Genomic DNA, 15047 nt, shown 5'->3' on the forward strand with positions numbered 1-15047 from the left:
AGGCAGAGGGGCAGAGGGGCAGAGAGAGAGGGGGGCAGAGAGGCAGAGGAAGAAGGGAAGAGAGGTAGGGGCAGAGGCAGGAGGATTTTCTGAGTTTAAGGCCAGCCTGCTGTCAGAGTGAGCTTAAGGACAGGCAGGACTATCCGGAGAAACCTTGTATCAGACCTAAAACCACCATCTCCACCAAACCACAAAACAGCAACGACAGAAGTGCTATCTTGACTCTGATTTTCAATTCTTTCATCCTTGACTTTTACTGGAGCCTTTTTTAAAAATCTATTTTTCCTGTTCTGTTGAAATTTCTTTCTATCACAGCTTTTCCCCTGCAGTGGGGGCTTTGCGCTGATGGGTATCACGGGCTGCTGTGAAAGCCAGAGTCTGTCTGCTCCTGTAGTTTAGCCTTACTTGGTCTAACCTGTGCCTGGCCCAGCCTTCCTCCCTTCAGCACACGGTTACACTTCCTTGCCTGCTGGGATCTTCTTCCTTAACTGTCACATTCCCCAGTGCTGGTTTTCATTTTCTCGCAGGCATGATGGTTGATGGGAATTTATCCTGTCCTTGCTTGTGTGCAGAGTTCATGTAAACATCTGCGTTCATTTAGTTGTGCTGCCAGCAGGCATTTATTTTGACTTCCTATTGATCTATTTTTATGTGAGGAATGTCTGCAAACTATGCTGTCCCTTGAGCCGTCCTCTCAATATACCTGGGGTGTTAGCTTTTTATTTACCCCTAGGACCACAAATACTAATTCCTAAATCTTATGTGCTATCTCTCATGTCTGCCAGCATTTGAACATAAAGCCATAAGAGAAGCCATAGGTACAAGTCACAAGGCAGAGTCAGACAAAGGAGTACTTTATCTGTGCACCATAGCTCTCCTTTACTTCTTGAATTTCCCCATGTAATAATGCAGCTCATACCAGGTCAGATAGCACATGCTGCTTTCTGTCAGATTTGGGTTCATTCAAGGGGCCTTCTTTCCTACTCCTCTTTTCTTTGTGTCTTTTTTCTTCCAAAGGTTTCTTTATGTATTGTATGTATGTTAGTACACTACAGCTGTCTTCAGACACACCAGAAGAGGGCATCAGATCCCATTACAGATGGTTGTGAGCCACCATGTGGTTGCTGGGAATTGAACTCAGGACCTCTGGAAGGGCATTCAGAGCATTCAGTGCTCTTAACCACTGAGCCATCTCTCCACCCCCCCTTTTTCTTAAATAGATATCCAAGGTAGTATAAGACTGGTGGATAATGGGGCTATGCTCTGACCAGTACTAACACATGGCAGCAGATTTATATAAAGTTTTGAGTTTGCTGATTATTAAAGAGTATCCAAAATAGTGAAGCTTATTAAAGAGTATCCAAAACAGTGATAAAACAGCTTAAGTAGGATAACTTTCCAGGAAATTTTACATTGAGCCAAGGGAGCGGCTGTGTCAGTGGATATTTAAGAAAACAGTTTTCTTTCTCTTAATATATTCATTTGATGTAATATTCCATCAAACAATTAGAGCTTGAAATTTCAGTCTCCAAATATGTGATAGTCTATTGTAAATACCATAGCAATTTAAAGTGTATTTGTTGGATAAATCTTATTTGTTTTATGTAAATGTACCACCAAGTATTGTAATACTAGGATATGATAATTTCTAATATAGGCAATACCATACAAAATACTATTAACTTGCCAAGGCAAGACTTTGTTGTGGCCCAGGAACAGCTGGGACCAGAAAGGCTGCCGCTGTCACCTTCTGGGTCTTGGGCTTTTCTGAGGGACAGGGCCCTCTTACAGTTCAGACTGGAGGACAGTGCTGCACAGAAGGCCCTGAGAGCCTCTAGCTGTGTAGACATTGTGTCGTGTACTCTTCAGATAGGCAGAAAGAAACCGGGGGCTTCCTTTTTAGAGCTCAATTTGAAATATAGCTGCCAGGTGCTGACCTTTGCTGTGCCATGGGACCCTATTTTCTTGGGCACTGTTAACTGCATGTCCCAACATTTTCTCACTGCCGCGTAGAATCTGACAGCTTTCTCTTGACATGGACACTGGGGCTAGACAATGACTTCTTGACCTTCTCTCCTGGTTGTTTCTCCCCTCCCTCTATAGAATGTGAGTGGTCACCATGTTAGCCATGCTTGTTGTGTGTATTAATTACTGTGAGCGGTTTTAGTGCTTTCTTTTGGTAAAGGAAGGACATAGAGGGTCAGGTGATGGTCTTGAGCCATGTTTGACACTAGCGGCTGTGTGCTGTGTGGCTCCCAGGCTGCTTCAGGGTCTAATCCTGCATAGTGTGTGAGCATCGGCTCTGTGCTTCATGGTGCTTTGATTGGGGGCTCCAAGCAAGGGGCTTAAGATAGGTTTCTTTGTTCTCAAGAATTAGGAAAAGAATGGATTCTAGACTATTCCTTAAATTGTGGACACTTATCAAAGGCAGGGCTGATAACTTGACTTCTTGGAAAAAACTCTCCTTTTACGTGTATTTATTATTTTTAATATAAAAGATCCTTTACTGTTTTGTATTTTAACACAAGGGGCAGATGTCTCTTGCTTTGAACTGGGCTTTGCTGTGTGTCCTAGCTGCTGAATGTTCTTTCAACTCGGGAAGCTCTCTTTGTTAAAAGACCAACCCCGTGGTGAGCTGTTCTGGGAAAGAGAACCCCTTGATATGTGAAAGGTGAGAAATCCATTTAAACCATGTGATGGCTTCCAACAGCCTTCCTGCTGTGTTGTGCTTGTTTTAATGTAAGTGATAGATGGCCTGGCTGCTTGTGTTCAGTAATTGGATGTGAACTCTATAGTGCAAGTGGCATTTCATGGCAGTCATGAGGGCCCTGTGGATGGCATTCAGTTTTTGTGTTGCCTGCCTTTAGTTTTAAAGGTAGAAAACTATAAAGAAATTTAATTTTTGGAGCATATATTCAAAGATTAGTTCAATCTATTTGTGATAATACCCTTAGCTGTTAGGTAACTGGTTATTATGCATGACAGTGAGCGTGTGATTTATAAGGACAGTGTGTGCAGTGCAGGCATAGAAGTGCTAATCGGGCCGATGTGGAGAGGCCAGGCATCAACCGTTCGTCAGCAGTTTGCTGCCACGTAGTCCTCTTGGAAAGACGTGATCTGTAATCGGAGAGGAGTTGGTGGAGATAGCAAACATAGACAGAATGGTATGATAAAGTCGAGCTCCTGGCTTACTCTCAGGAAGAGTTCAGTTACACCTTATTAATGACTTCCCTGACCCTGAGTGTGCACACAGCCTCCCTGGAAGGGACAGGCTCGGGCAATTTGGATTTCCTTTCAGAGCTTGTTTTCTAAGGTAGCTTTGAGTGATATGCCTTAGTAAGAGACACTTTACATCCCATAGTTAAAAAGTTGCTGTGCTTTTTACATAGAATGTAAGCCTTTTAGAGATGAGGTTCTTTGTGAAAAGTCCTAGGCCGTGTGTGGGGACAAGCAGCAGAGGGTGTGATACAACTTAAGAGGCTTTCGCAGTGGTGTGTGGTGCCTGTCCTGGAGACTGGAGGCCAGCGTTGTTGTCTTTAGCCACCACTTATCTCAGCAGTTCTGGGAGACTGGCTGGGAGGCCATTCTCTGGGATCCCGCTGTCTTTTGTTTCTCCATCACGGCATAGTAGGCATGTGCTAGCCAATGTGACTCTTCACACAGGTCCTGAGGATCCAAACTCATTCTCAGTTTTATGCACTAATGGCATAAAGGACTCATGTTTTCACTGCTAGATACGGTCTGTCATTGACTGGATAGACAGCTATATTGAAAGAAGCAGCAGAAATATACCCTGCTAAGAGGGAAAGAGAAAACAAAGGCCCGTGGCTGAAGCTAAACAGCCTGCTTTGTTTGTTTGTTGTTGTTGTTGTTGTTTTTAAGTTAATTTTGACAGCCAGTGACATGACTCAGCAGGTAAAGGCACTTGGTATCAAACATGATGAACAAGTTTGGTCGACAGGACAGCACCGACTCCCACCAGTTGTCTTTTGGCACCCTGTACTATGCCATGGCACAAGTAGATGCATACATGCAGTTAGTTTTCAACAGAGATACCTGTCACATGTGCTAAAATTACTAAAAGGTAGCCTGACTTCAGTATCCTATTCTAGGGGCTCTACTTGCCCAAATTCTTATTTCTTTTTCTTTTAAGATTTATTTATTTATTTAATGTGTATGAATACACCATTATTCTCTTCAGATACACCAGAAGAGGGCATCAGATCTCATTACAGGTGGTTGTGAGCCACCATGTGGTTGCTGGGAATCGAACTTGGGACCTCTGGAAGAGCAGTTGATACTCTTAACTTCTGAGCCATGTCTCCAGCCCAAATTCTTATTTCTTAAGACCTTACCTCATATAGGTAACTGTGAATGGGTTCTGTGCTCTTATTTAAAGTGTCTCGGTGCATGTGTGTAAATGAACAGAGCATCTATAAGATAGGCACACTGCTCCACAACTAGCTTCCCGATCCGTAGAAATTTCTTCCTCTCTGATTCACCCCTTTTCTTTCTTTTTCTCTACTTTTCTCTCCTTTCTCTCCTCTCTCTAACCCTTCCCCTCCCCCTTTCTTCTCTTCCCCCTCTTCTAATAATGACTCACTATGTAACTCTGGCTGGCCTGTAGCTCACTATGTAGACCAGGCTGACTTTGAACTCACAGAGATCCACTTGCCTCTGCCTTCTTAATGCTAGGATTAGTGGCGGCATCCACCACCAACCTTGCCTCATTCCCCTTTTTAGAAAATACATGTCTGTATGATTTTATTATTTAGATATTTTATAGTTGGATTAGTACTTGTCAATCTTCATAACATTAGACTTCATTTCCCTAGTCCTTTATCTGACTAACACCAATTTATACAGGAGTTGCAAGTCTAATACAAAGACCACTTTTCTTCTTGAATTATTTGAGGAAAAATCGCCACATGATGCCTTATGATTCTCAAGTACCATGGGGCTTGTCCCACACACACAAATAAAAATACCTTGTTACATAACTTGCAAATCAGTAGATTTCAAAGTTATCCCTGATGTATTATTGCTGTGTAATCTTAGTGTGTGCATATACATTCTCTCGGTTCCTGCATCTTTGTAGAGAAAGGGTTTTCTTTCTCTTGAACATTCTTTTTCAAATTGTCACGACTCTGGGGCTTTTGAAGGCTGTACTTGTTTCTCAGTTTTCTATGTATGTTGCTCCCTCCTCCTCTTCCTCCTCCTCTTCTTCCTCCTCTTCCTCCTCCTCTTCCTCAGTCTCACTTTGTCTTTCCAGTGTGGTCTTGTCTTTCCTTGACCACTCAACGCTTCCCCTGGCTTTCTCCATTCTTTGCAGACATGCACTGCTCACTTGGGACAGCATCTGCTAGGAGAATTGCATGCTCGCTTCTGTGTCTGTGTGCTGTTCATCCACACTGTATGTTGAGTTTCTTCCCTTGCTGTACAGTATCTCATCATAAGGATATATTGCAATTTGTCCTAATTCTACTATTGATGAATATTCAGACAATTGCAAAGGCTCCAGCGTATCTTGTGCAGCAGTGGGCGTTCGGATTAGCACATTAGTGAGCGAATACAGGCTGTTGGACAGTAGTCACGGAATATTGAACAGTGGTTTAATTTGATTACTTGTCATTTGCAAAGTGTCATTTTTTTTTTCTTTCTTTTCATTTTGTTTTGTTTTGTTTTGTTTTTTGAGACAGGCCTTCTCTGTGTAACAGAGCCCTAGCTGTCCTGGAACTCCCTTTGTAGACCAGGCTGGCCTAGAACTTGCAGAGATTCCCCCTACTTTGGCCTCGTATGCGCTTTGATTAAAGATGCGCCCCCACCCAGCCAAGTGTCCTACTTCTCATAGCTGCTCAAATGCACGTTCTCTTCATGCTCATGTGGGACACTTACACAGTGACTGTGTTACGTCACAGTTTCAAAGTTGGGTGGAAACCTCTGAGAGGTTTCTTGAACAAACAAGGTGAGACAGCTGCATCTGGGGTTCTGCAGTCTTTGACATTTGGCTATGATATTGCCATCTACAGAGTTCTTGCTTGAAACCTATGCAGTTGAATTACAGAAAAGAAATGAAAAGGAAGCAATCTCATTTTAATTCATTTTTGATTTTAATCTGGGTTGCACAGGGCCTGCTGCTCTTGTGGAATGCAAGCTTTGCAGGCTCTCTGGACATCCTCATCCCTAACTATTCTCACTGACCTTTTCTAGAACACTCAGTACCTAACAGTAAACACTGATTATGTGCTTTGATGAAAGAATGCCTTAAAATGAATTAGCACTTATTTTTGCCAGTTGTTTTCACTATTGCTGTAAGTGATCTTCTCTGGAAATTTCTAGAGACCATATTACATCTTTACCTGGCATTTTGACCTTTACCTGGAATTTGGTTTGTCTGAAGTTGTACCTGGTGGAAATAGATGCACAGCAGCTCCATGGAGTGGTTTGTTCCTATAAACGGAGCGTGTGTAGGAGAGCAGAAGGAAGCTCTGAGACCAAGACGCTCTCGTGCCCGCCCACTGTCTCCGCACAGCCATGGTGGCTCTATGAGGTGCCTTTTTGTGGTAGGGGAAGTGGTCTGGGCTGATAACACAAATGTGGTGTATGTCTCAGAGTTATTCAGCATTACAAGTAATTTTAGTTGTGTAAATTATATCTCAACAATTAAAGAATAACCTAAAATTAATATTGGTTTTCCAAAAATGAGGACAATGATTTCACAGAAAAAAAAAATCATTCTAAGACATTAGTGCTAGAACATGATGAAGAAGCTTTTTGACAAAAATCCCTATTTTAAAATGTCTGTGGCTCTTGGATTTCTCCATTGCCATCCCCACCCCCACACCCTTTTTTTTTTTTTTAAAGCATTTTCCCAGCTCTGCTTACACTTGACTGAATACACTAATCGATTACTCGGGGATTAACCAGGCCTTCTCATTTCCTGCTTCCATTTCTCCTCTGCAGCAGCCAGTGCCCTTTGTTGTCTGACATGTGGAGTGAGATAGGCTTTCAGAGCATGCTTGTATTAGAAAAATGGTGTCGATGGAAAAGTTATAAATAGACCAACAGGTTTAGAGGTTACAGTCTTTGTTTTTGTTTGAGTAACTAGGAAAAAGAAACAAGAAAAACTAATTTACATAAGACGGGAATGTAATGTTCCAGTGTTTCCTCTGAGTTTCTTCTTTCTTCACTAGCTATTTGAAATTACTTATGACCAGTTAGGAACGTTGCCTGTAATTAGATTTCTCTTATTATGTGGGCAAACTTTAACTTAAACAGTGGCTTCTAACCCTGCAAGCCTTAAATGCTAATGTTTGTTCTCTGAAAGTTATTTTCCCTTATTAACCAGACCTGCCATCTTGAAGCACAATTCAGAAAGCAGTAGATGTGGCTCCTTTAAAGTAGATGTGGCTGGACAGTGGTGGTGGCACACGCCTTTAATCCCAGCACTTGGGAGACAGAGGCAGGCAGATTTCTGAGTTCCAGGACAGCCTGCTCTACAGAGTGAGTTCCAGGACAGCCAGGGCCATACAGAGAAACCTGGTATGGAAAAAACAAAAAAATGAAAAATAAAGTAGATGTGACTGCCTGCATAGTGCACAGTAGTGACCTTTGTGAAGCTCCTCTGCTTCGTCTGGAGAGCAAGCAGCTTGCTGGGTTTAATCCCAGAGCCTGCCTGCCAGTCATTCATTTCAATGATACCAAGACTCCACATGCCTTTTCATGCACATCCTCTCATAAGTACGTCTCACAAACTGTAGGAGTGCTGAGGGCAGAAACAAGAATAAGTTTTGGGCCAATCAGCGTTGGAAAAGCCGAGGCCAGGAGGCTGAAAGTTCCAGCTCCAGAAGAAAGTGAAGTTAAAGAAGTACTATTCATTTTCTGAGTTTGGTTTGCTGAAAATATAGTCTTGCTCAACGTGGTGGCGCACACTTTTAATCTTGGGGATCAGAAAGCAGAGCCCAATGGATGCCTGTGAGTTTGAAGCCAGGGAGTTTCAAAAGCCAAAGTTCCATAGTGAAGACCTGTCTCTAAACAAAACCACGACTGGGAAGATTGCTCAGCAGTTAGGCACAGCCTGCTCTCCCAGGCCTAAATTCAGTTCCCAGTACCATAGTGCTCACACCTACCTGTCATTCCAATCACAGAGGCATCTGATTCCCTTGGCCTCTGTTAATTTAAAAATTAACTCTGAGGACTGGAGAGATGGCTCAGTGGTTAAGAGCACTGACTGTTCTTCCAGAGTACCTGGGTTCAAATCCCAGCCACCCACATGGCAGCTCACAACTGTTTGTAACTCCAGAATCTGATACCCTTACAAAGACATACATGCAGGCAAAACACCAACACATTAAAAAAAGAAAAAACAATTGAGGTGGGGAGGAATCAGTAATTTTTAAAAATTTACTCAATGCCTGAGTATGGTGACACTTTTAATTTCAGCATTCAAGAGGCAGAGGGAGGTGGATCTCTGTGATTTTGAGGCCAGCATGCCTGGTCTACATAGTGAATTCCAGGGGGTGTGGTAGGGATGGCTCACATCATTATGGAAGTAATGAGGTTTTATCTTGGGCCACCTGCACACCGGAGACCTGAGGAAGTTAGTGGCATGGCTCAGTGGGTCTGGAGACTTCAGAGTCGGAGAAGTTAATGCTATAGGACTGGGGTCACCACCATCGCAACTCCAGAATTTGCGTTTACTTTGCACTTAGTTTGTATAGGCCCTGAGCTGATGAGTAGGCTCTGCCATTGTGAAGGTGGGGTCTGTTTTACTCAGCCCATGGTCACTCACTGGCCTCCAAAGGCACCCGCACAGACACTTACTAAGACGGTTATGGCTGTGTGCTAGGGGAGGTTTCACAAGGGTTGCTGGGCTGGGGGAGGGGGGTGTGCCCACAGGCTAACATTGGGTAACTCAGGTTACTTTGTATTAACCATGCCAGTCAAGAATGCTGTGTGAGGTGGCGAATGGCCTTAGTTTGCTGTTTGTCTCACATTTCAAGTCTCTGTACATATCTCACTTGTGTGTCTTTACTATTAAGGACAACACAGCCAAGTGTCATGCCATGCACCCGCAAGCCCAGCACTTAGGAATGGAAACAGGACAAGGAGTTGAAGAATTGCAAATCCCAATGTTAGCCTGTGGGCACACCCTCCTTCCCCAGCCCAGCAACGCTTGTGAAACCTCCCCTAGCACACAGCCATACCTATCTCTGGTAGGTTGTGTGGCTCTGTGTGTCTGACCTCCTGAACTTCATTTTTGTGTGAAAGCCTTTATTCCTCCTGTTTCTCTTCTCCTTCAGAAACACTGCCCAGGGCGCCTTCGTCACAGAAGGGTCTCTTTCTTGGCTCAGTATTTAATGAAGGCGATACATTTCCGCGAGATTCATGTTAGCTTTCAGTTGTATCAGTAGTAAATAGTGAGCACACTGTTAGAAACACTTGGTCTGCTCTTGGAATTTTTTTTTTTAAGATTTATTTTATGTATGTGAGTACACTGTAGCTGTCCTCAGACACACCAGAAGAGGGCGTCCAATCCCATCACAGATGGTTGTGAGCCACCATGTGGTTGCTGGGAATTGAATTCAGGACCTCTGGAAGAGCAGCCAGTGCTCTTAACTGCTGCCCCATCTCCAGCCCATCCTGGAATTCTTTTAAGTGATAAAGCCCACAGCTCCAGAGCATTGACTCCCAGAAAAGCAAACCTGTGGCTAGTTCTCTTCCTCTACAGAATAGTGACTGACAGGTTTGCTGAGAGGTAAGCAATATCAGCGTCCATGTGAGTGGACCCCGTTCTCACTGCCTGTGAGGACGGCACTGAAAGCTGAGGGAGGCGCCATGTTTGCAGAGTCAGAGCTTAGGGCATTGTAAAACCAGGATTCAGACCCACGTAGTTTGTGGTAAACCACATGATTCCTGGGTTTATTTTCTGGTTTTAATTTTTGGTGATTTTGAGTAAGTTATTAACTTATAAGGAATAGGAACCAGAGGAGGCCTTCCCATAATTAATGTTCAGCAACCTCCGGGTGTGGTGTGGCCTTTGACCTGAGAACTCCTGCTGCAGGAGACCGTGTCCTCCAGAGAAGATGCTGTAACGGTAATACTAAGGAGAGCCAGTGAACAGACACGCCATAGTTCCGTTCTGTGTATTGGTCTTGGTTTGTCGGAGACGTAGTTATAAACATATGGAGAGACCCTAGAAATCAACAGACCTTCCCATCCCTTCACTTTTTAAGGGCTGCTAAGGCCCTAGTGGGGACAGATGGAACTGTAGTCTTGTCGTACAGTTTAGCCCAGTACTCTGAAATAGTCCCTGCATTTCTCTACCAATTGTTATCTTCATCAAATCACTGGCCTACTTAGAAGCATGGTACCATTTCAGGTGCACACATATGTTTACAATTTTTCTTTCATTTGACTTTACCTTTGTGTTATATTTGTGGAGGTATTTATGTTTTTGACACAATACTGCCGCCCTCTGGCCAGTGGGCAGGACTGCATCAGGAGCTCCAGCAGCCTTTCAGAGTTGCAGGTCTACTTATAAGCAAGCCAGAGTAGCTGTTTTGTTTTGTTTTTGGTTTTGTTTTGTTTTGTTATATGGAATGAGTGACAAACTTTCCTGTGTTGTCAGTGAATTGTCTCCTTTATTCCACAGTGCTTGGGCCAGGTTTCATGTGATCATTCTGACTGTGGTTTTTGGTTTTTATTTTTTGTTTTGTTGGTGTGTAAACCCTAAATAAAACAGATAAAAGTCTTTTAGGTCTATGTTTTTCAAGTGACTTTGACTTCATTTTGTCCACACACACAGAGTTAGCAATGCTTAAAGACATTTTTCCTGCCATAACTTAGGGGAGGTACAGCATTGAACAGTTAGTTGTAAGGGGACAGAGTCGTCAGGTATGTGTCCTGCTGCAGAGGACGGTGAGCTTGTAACTGTGTCTCATGCTGGTTCTAGACAGGCCCTGGGGGCTTTTTTTTTTTTTTTTTTTTTTTTTTTTTTAAATTGTTGATGCTGTCTTGGTCATGTTCTGAATTTTCTTGGGATAAAATGGAAGGATAAGTGTTTTTCTTGGGTCTTGGCAGAATAAGCCTTATGCAAGGTGTGTGTGTGGTGTGCTCTTGTGTTCTGTTCTTTGAATGCTTTGGCTGCACTTTCCATGCCTGTTGCATCCTGCCTGTCAGTGCTCGCCTGTGGCTGTGGTCATAGGTGAGTTAATCCTGCCTGTCAGTGCTTGCCTGTGGCTGTGGTCATAGGTGAGTTAAAGACTCCAGCTGCCAGACAGCCGGCGGGGGTTCAACAGCTTCTCAGCCTGAGCATGGACTGCTCTGTAGTGCATGCTGCTGTCCCACTCCGTCTGTCTGCCTGTCTGTCTTTCTGGTCTCTGCTTTTGCTGAAGAGAGAGTCCCCTCTTCCCCCAGGTTACACAGTTGTGTCATGGTCTCCTGCAGGAGGGGACTGCTCCTTTCTTTGAACACTGACTTCAGCACTTTTTCTCTGACCTTCTCATACTGTTCGTTGTCAATGTTTCTTCTGTAGAATAAACAGTACAGACTAATTTTTTTCCATTAAACTTTTCAATGTAAAAATATGAATGCTAAAACTCAAGGCCTATATATATATATCGTGCCTGTCCTTTGTGTGCATGATCTGATTAATGTGAGCTGACGGGCAGTGCCCTTTTTCTGAAACCATGCTTGTTTCATAGTTGATGCAAAGAATCGTGGGGTCTGTGGTACATACCGTGGGATAGCACTCTACATTCTCAGTTATGTTGACAATCAAGGCAGTTGTTGGCCTGCCTTTGCTGGTCCTGTAATGCAGACTAGATTGGTCCCTTCAGTAAATCAAGATATGTCTTCTTTCATTAATGAGGGTCCTGGCCTACTTCAGAATTCAGCTGTCTTCTTTACCAATATGAGGCATTTTTTGAGTTTCGGCCACTACATTTCTGGCTATTGAGCCTCTGAGAAAAGTTAGAAGCTGTCAAGAGGGACGGTACTGCCCTTACCTCAGGTAGCTCTGTCCCAGGGGATGACGCTGTTTCTCGATGCCCAGGGTACGGAAATACTCTCGGGTTGGGCTGTCTCACAACCTAGCATACAAGTAGTCGATTCCAGACTGTACCCTGTATCCTTCAATCAGAAGAGGCAGTGTCTGCTGTCTTAGCTTCTGATTGAGCAGAAAACAAAGTTAACTTTTAGAAATATGTGCTTAGTTTTTGTACAGATGTTTCCAGGACAATGGTGGACATGAGGTTCTTTGTTTTTTGTTTTGTTTTGTTTTGTTTTACCAGTAGTAATGCACAAACTGTTGTGTTCTTGGGGATCAGAGATAAATAAATGAGGCAGGTCCTGTTGTGTGTGTGTGTTATCCTCACCACCTGTTGTCCATGGTGTGCTCCATCATTTCGTCATGCAGCGGTGACTTCCATACAGTTCTGTGGCCCACAGTGAAGGGAGAATTTGAGACAGTTTGTGACAGGCAAACCTTGGAGGGAAGAGACTGTCAGGTGTCTCTGGGTAAGTTCTTTCTAGCTTATTACTTTTAATATGCCTCAGTAATGTGCTCTGGCTATTATTATTCACCAGAATGGCTAGGGATTGACGTAGAAGTACGTTCTCATGTAGCGATCTTCATTACCATTAAGGGAAAATGTAATAATGAATTAGTCACCCTGAGAAGCTTCAAGATCTATGTCTCTTGTCTCTGAAATAAGCAGTTGCAGGGTTAGGGTCTGAGGGCTGCAGTGGCCGGGGCCAGGGACTCTGCTCTTAGTCCTGTTTCCTGCTGACTGCCTGTCCACTGTTACAGGGCTTTTGGTTGTAGGTGTGATGTGCACTTGCAGGCACCTGGAACCTGCTCCTAATGCTGTTAGATTTTCCTTTTCAGAGTAAGAGGGACCATCTGCTCATGAACGTGAAATGGTACTACCGTCAGTCTGAAGTTCCAGATTCTGTCTATCAGCATTTGGTTCAGGATCGGCATAATGAAAATGGTACGTATGCCCTTTCGATGACGTACTCAAAAGAGCTTGCAATAAGGAACATTGCTGGATCCCCTCACCCTTGCTTTTGCATTATTTTTCATTTTCTCTAAAAACAAACAGCAAAAGAGAGAGGCCTGGAGGCCTAGCTTACTAATGAAATCATTTACTCCTCTTGCAGAGGATCCACGTTCAGTTCCCAGCACCCACATCAAGCAACTCAGAGCCACCTCTAACCCCAGTTTCAGGGGATCCAATGATTGTAGGCTCCGTGGATGCTCAGTGCACATAACACACATATGCATAATTTATAGATCTTTAAGAAAATACCAAAACAAAAATATTGAGAAAAATAACTCTAAGCACACGGTAATGCAATTTTTAAACATAGCAGTAAAGTAATTCTTATTTTTTTGAAGGGGGGGTAGGAGGGTTGGTTTCTTCAAGACAGGGTTTCTCTGTGTAGCCCTGACTGTAGACCAGGTTGGCCTCAAACTCAGAGATACGCCTACCTCTGCCTCCCAAGTGCTAGGATTAAAGGTGTACGCCACCACTGCCTGGCCTCTTTTTTTTTTTTTTTTAAGATTTATTTATTTATAATTTATTTATTATTATAAATAAATACACTGTAGCTGTCTTCACAGGCAGCAGACGAGGGATCAGATCTCATTACGGGTGGTCGTGAGCCACCATGTGGTTATTGGGATTTGAACTCAGGACCTTCAGAAGAGCAGTCAGTGCTCTCCGCTGAGCCATCTCACCATCCCAGTACTGTAATTCTTTAAGCTCTTGTATTTGACCTAGTGATAGATAGTATTCAAAACCCTGTGAGGTTGTATCCCTTGTTTTTTCAGGAGCTTGTGTTATTGAATTTCACCATGTCCCGGGCAGAGAGGGTTTTCAAAGAAAACCTTTCTGTGTAACGCTTTGGACTGTGGATTCATAGCTGCCTTTCAGAATAGAACAGTGGTTTCTGTCAGCTGATGCCCTCCCTTTCTTACGGAGCTTTATTGGCTCAGCACCTATGACACAGAAGCTCCATATCAATGTACTGTGTGCTACAGTTCTGCACATGTATGGTAGCCTTTTGGAACTCAGTTCTTGAGCGGAGCCTCATGTTTCTGGAGCTGTGTGAGGTGGTTTGTCCTGGCGTTCTGTATAAAGAGGTTGAATTGAGAGAGGTGCCTAGAACAGCCTAGGATGTGTCCTCAGTGGCCCTCCTCACACCGCCTCCCTGGAGGATGCTGCTGACACGACAGCACAGGGAGCCTTCCATACAAGCTTTAAAAGATAAAAGTCAGGTTTGTTTGTTTTGGTTTGTCTCTGTGTAGCCAGGTGTGCTTGAACTTGCTCTGTAGACCAGGCTGGCCTCGAACTCAGAGATCTATTTCCTTCTGCCTCCTGAGTGCTGGGATTAAAGGCATGTGCCAGCACCCATGGCCTCTTAAAAAAAAAATAGAAACTTAATTTTTTTTCAGTCCAATCAGTATGTGGCTTCATTCGATTTTGAGATATTTGTCAGTAAACAATTATGATTGGGGCCAGATATGATGGTGTATATCTGTAATCCCAGAATTTGGGAGAGAGAGAAAGGATGATTATAAATTCAAAGCCAGCCTCAGCTACTTCAGGGGCTTGAGACCCTGCTATTCAGGCAGACCGACAGCAAACCTAAAATGGACAGGTAAAGTTGCTTGCTCTCAAGCCTGCTGACTGGAGTTCAGTTCCCAAAGCCACACGATGGAAAGAAAGAACTGACTCTCACACGTTGTCCTCTGACCTCCACACTCACTGCTGTGGAATATGCTTGCCTGAATATATAAGCACATACGCATGCACATGCACAGTTAATAAAACAATAAACTAAGAAGTTGTTTCTTCTAAAAAAAACAAAACAAAACAACAACAACAAAAAAACCCAAGTTACTGGATGTGGCAATGGACTTCTCTCCCCTTCCTCTTTCCCTCCCTTCCTTCTTCCCTTCCTCCCTTCCTTTTTTCCTTCCTTCCTTCCTTCCTTCCTTCCTTCCTTCCTTCCTTCCTTCCTCCCTCCCTCCCTCCCTC

General features: G+C 43.6%; 1 protein-coding gene across 10 annotated transcripts in view; it reads left to right on the top strand.

Moving 5' to 3' along the window:
• Rere (arginine-glutamic acid dipeptide repeats) overlaps positions 1-15047 on the top strand; it is a 358397-nt gene that overhangs the window by 184826 nt on the left and 158524 nt on the right. For all 10 annotated transcript variants that reach the window (XM_031379531.1, XM_031379537.1, XM_031379534.1 and 7 more), the window contains one exon: positions 12890-12995. In XM_031379531.1, the coding sequence (XP_031235391.1) occupies positions 12890-12995 (106 nt within the window). The remainder of the gene's footprint in view (positions 1-12889; positions 12996-15047) is intronic.

The sequence above is a fragment of the Mastomys coucha genome, unplaced genomic scaffold (assembly GCF_008632895.1).
Source record: "Mastomys coucha isolate ucsf_1 unplaced genomic scaffold, UCSF_Mcou_1 pScaffold18, whole genome shotgun sequence".
NCBI classification, from domain to species: Eukaryota; Metazoa; Chordata; class Mammalia; order Rodentia; family Muridae; genus Mastomys; species Mastomys coucha.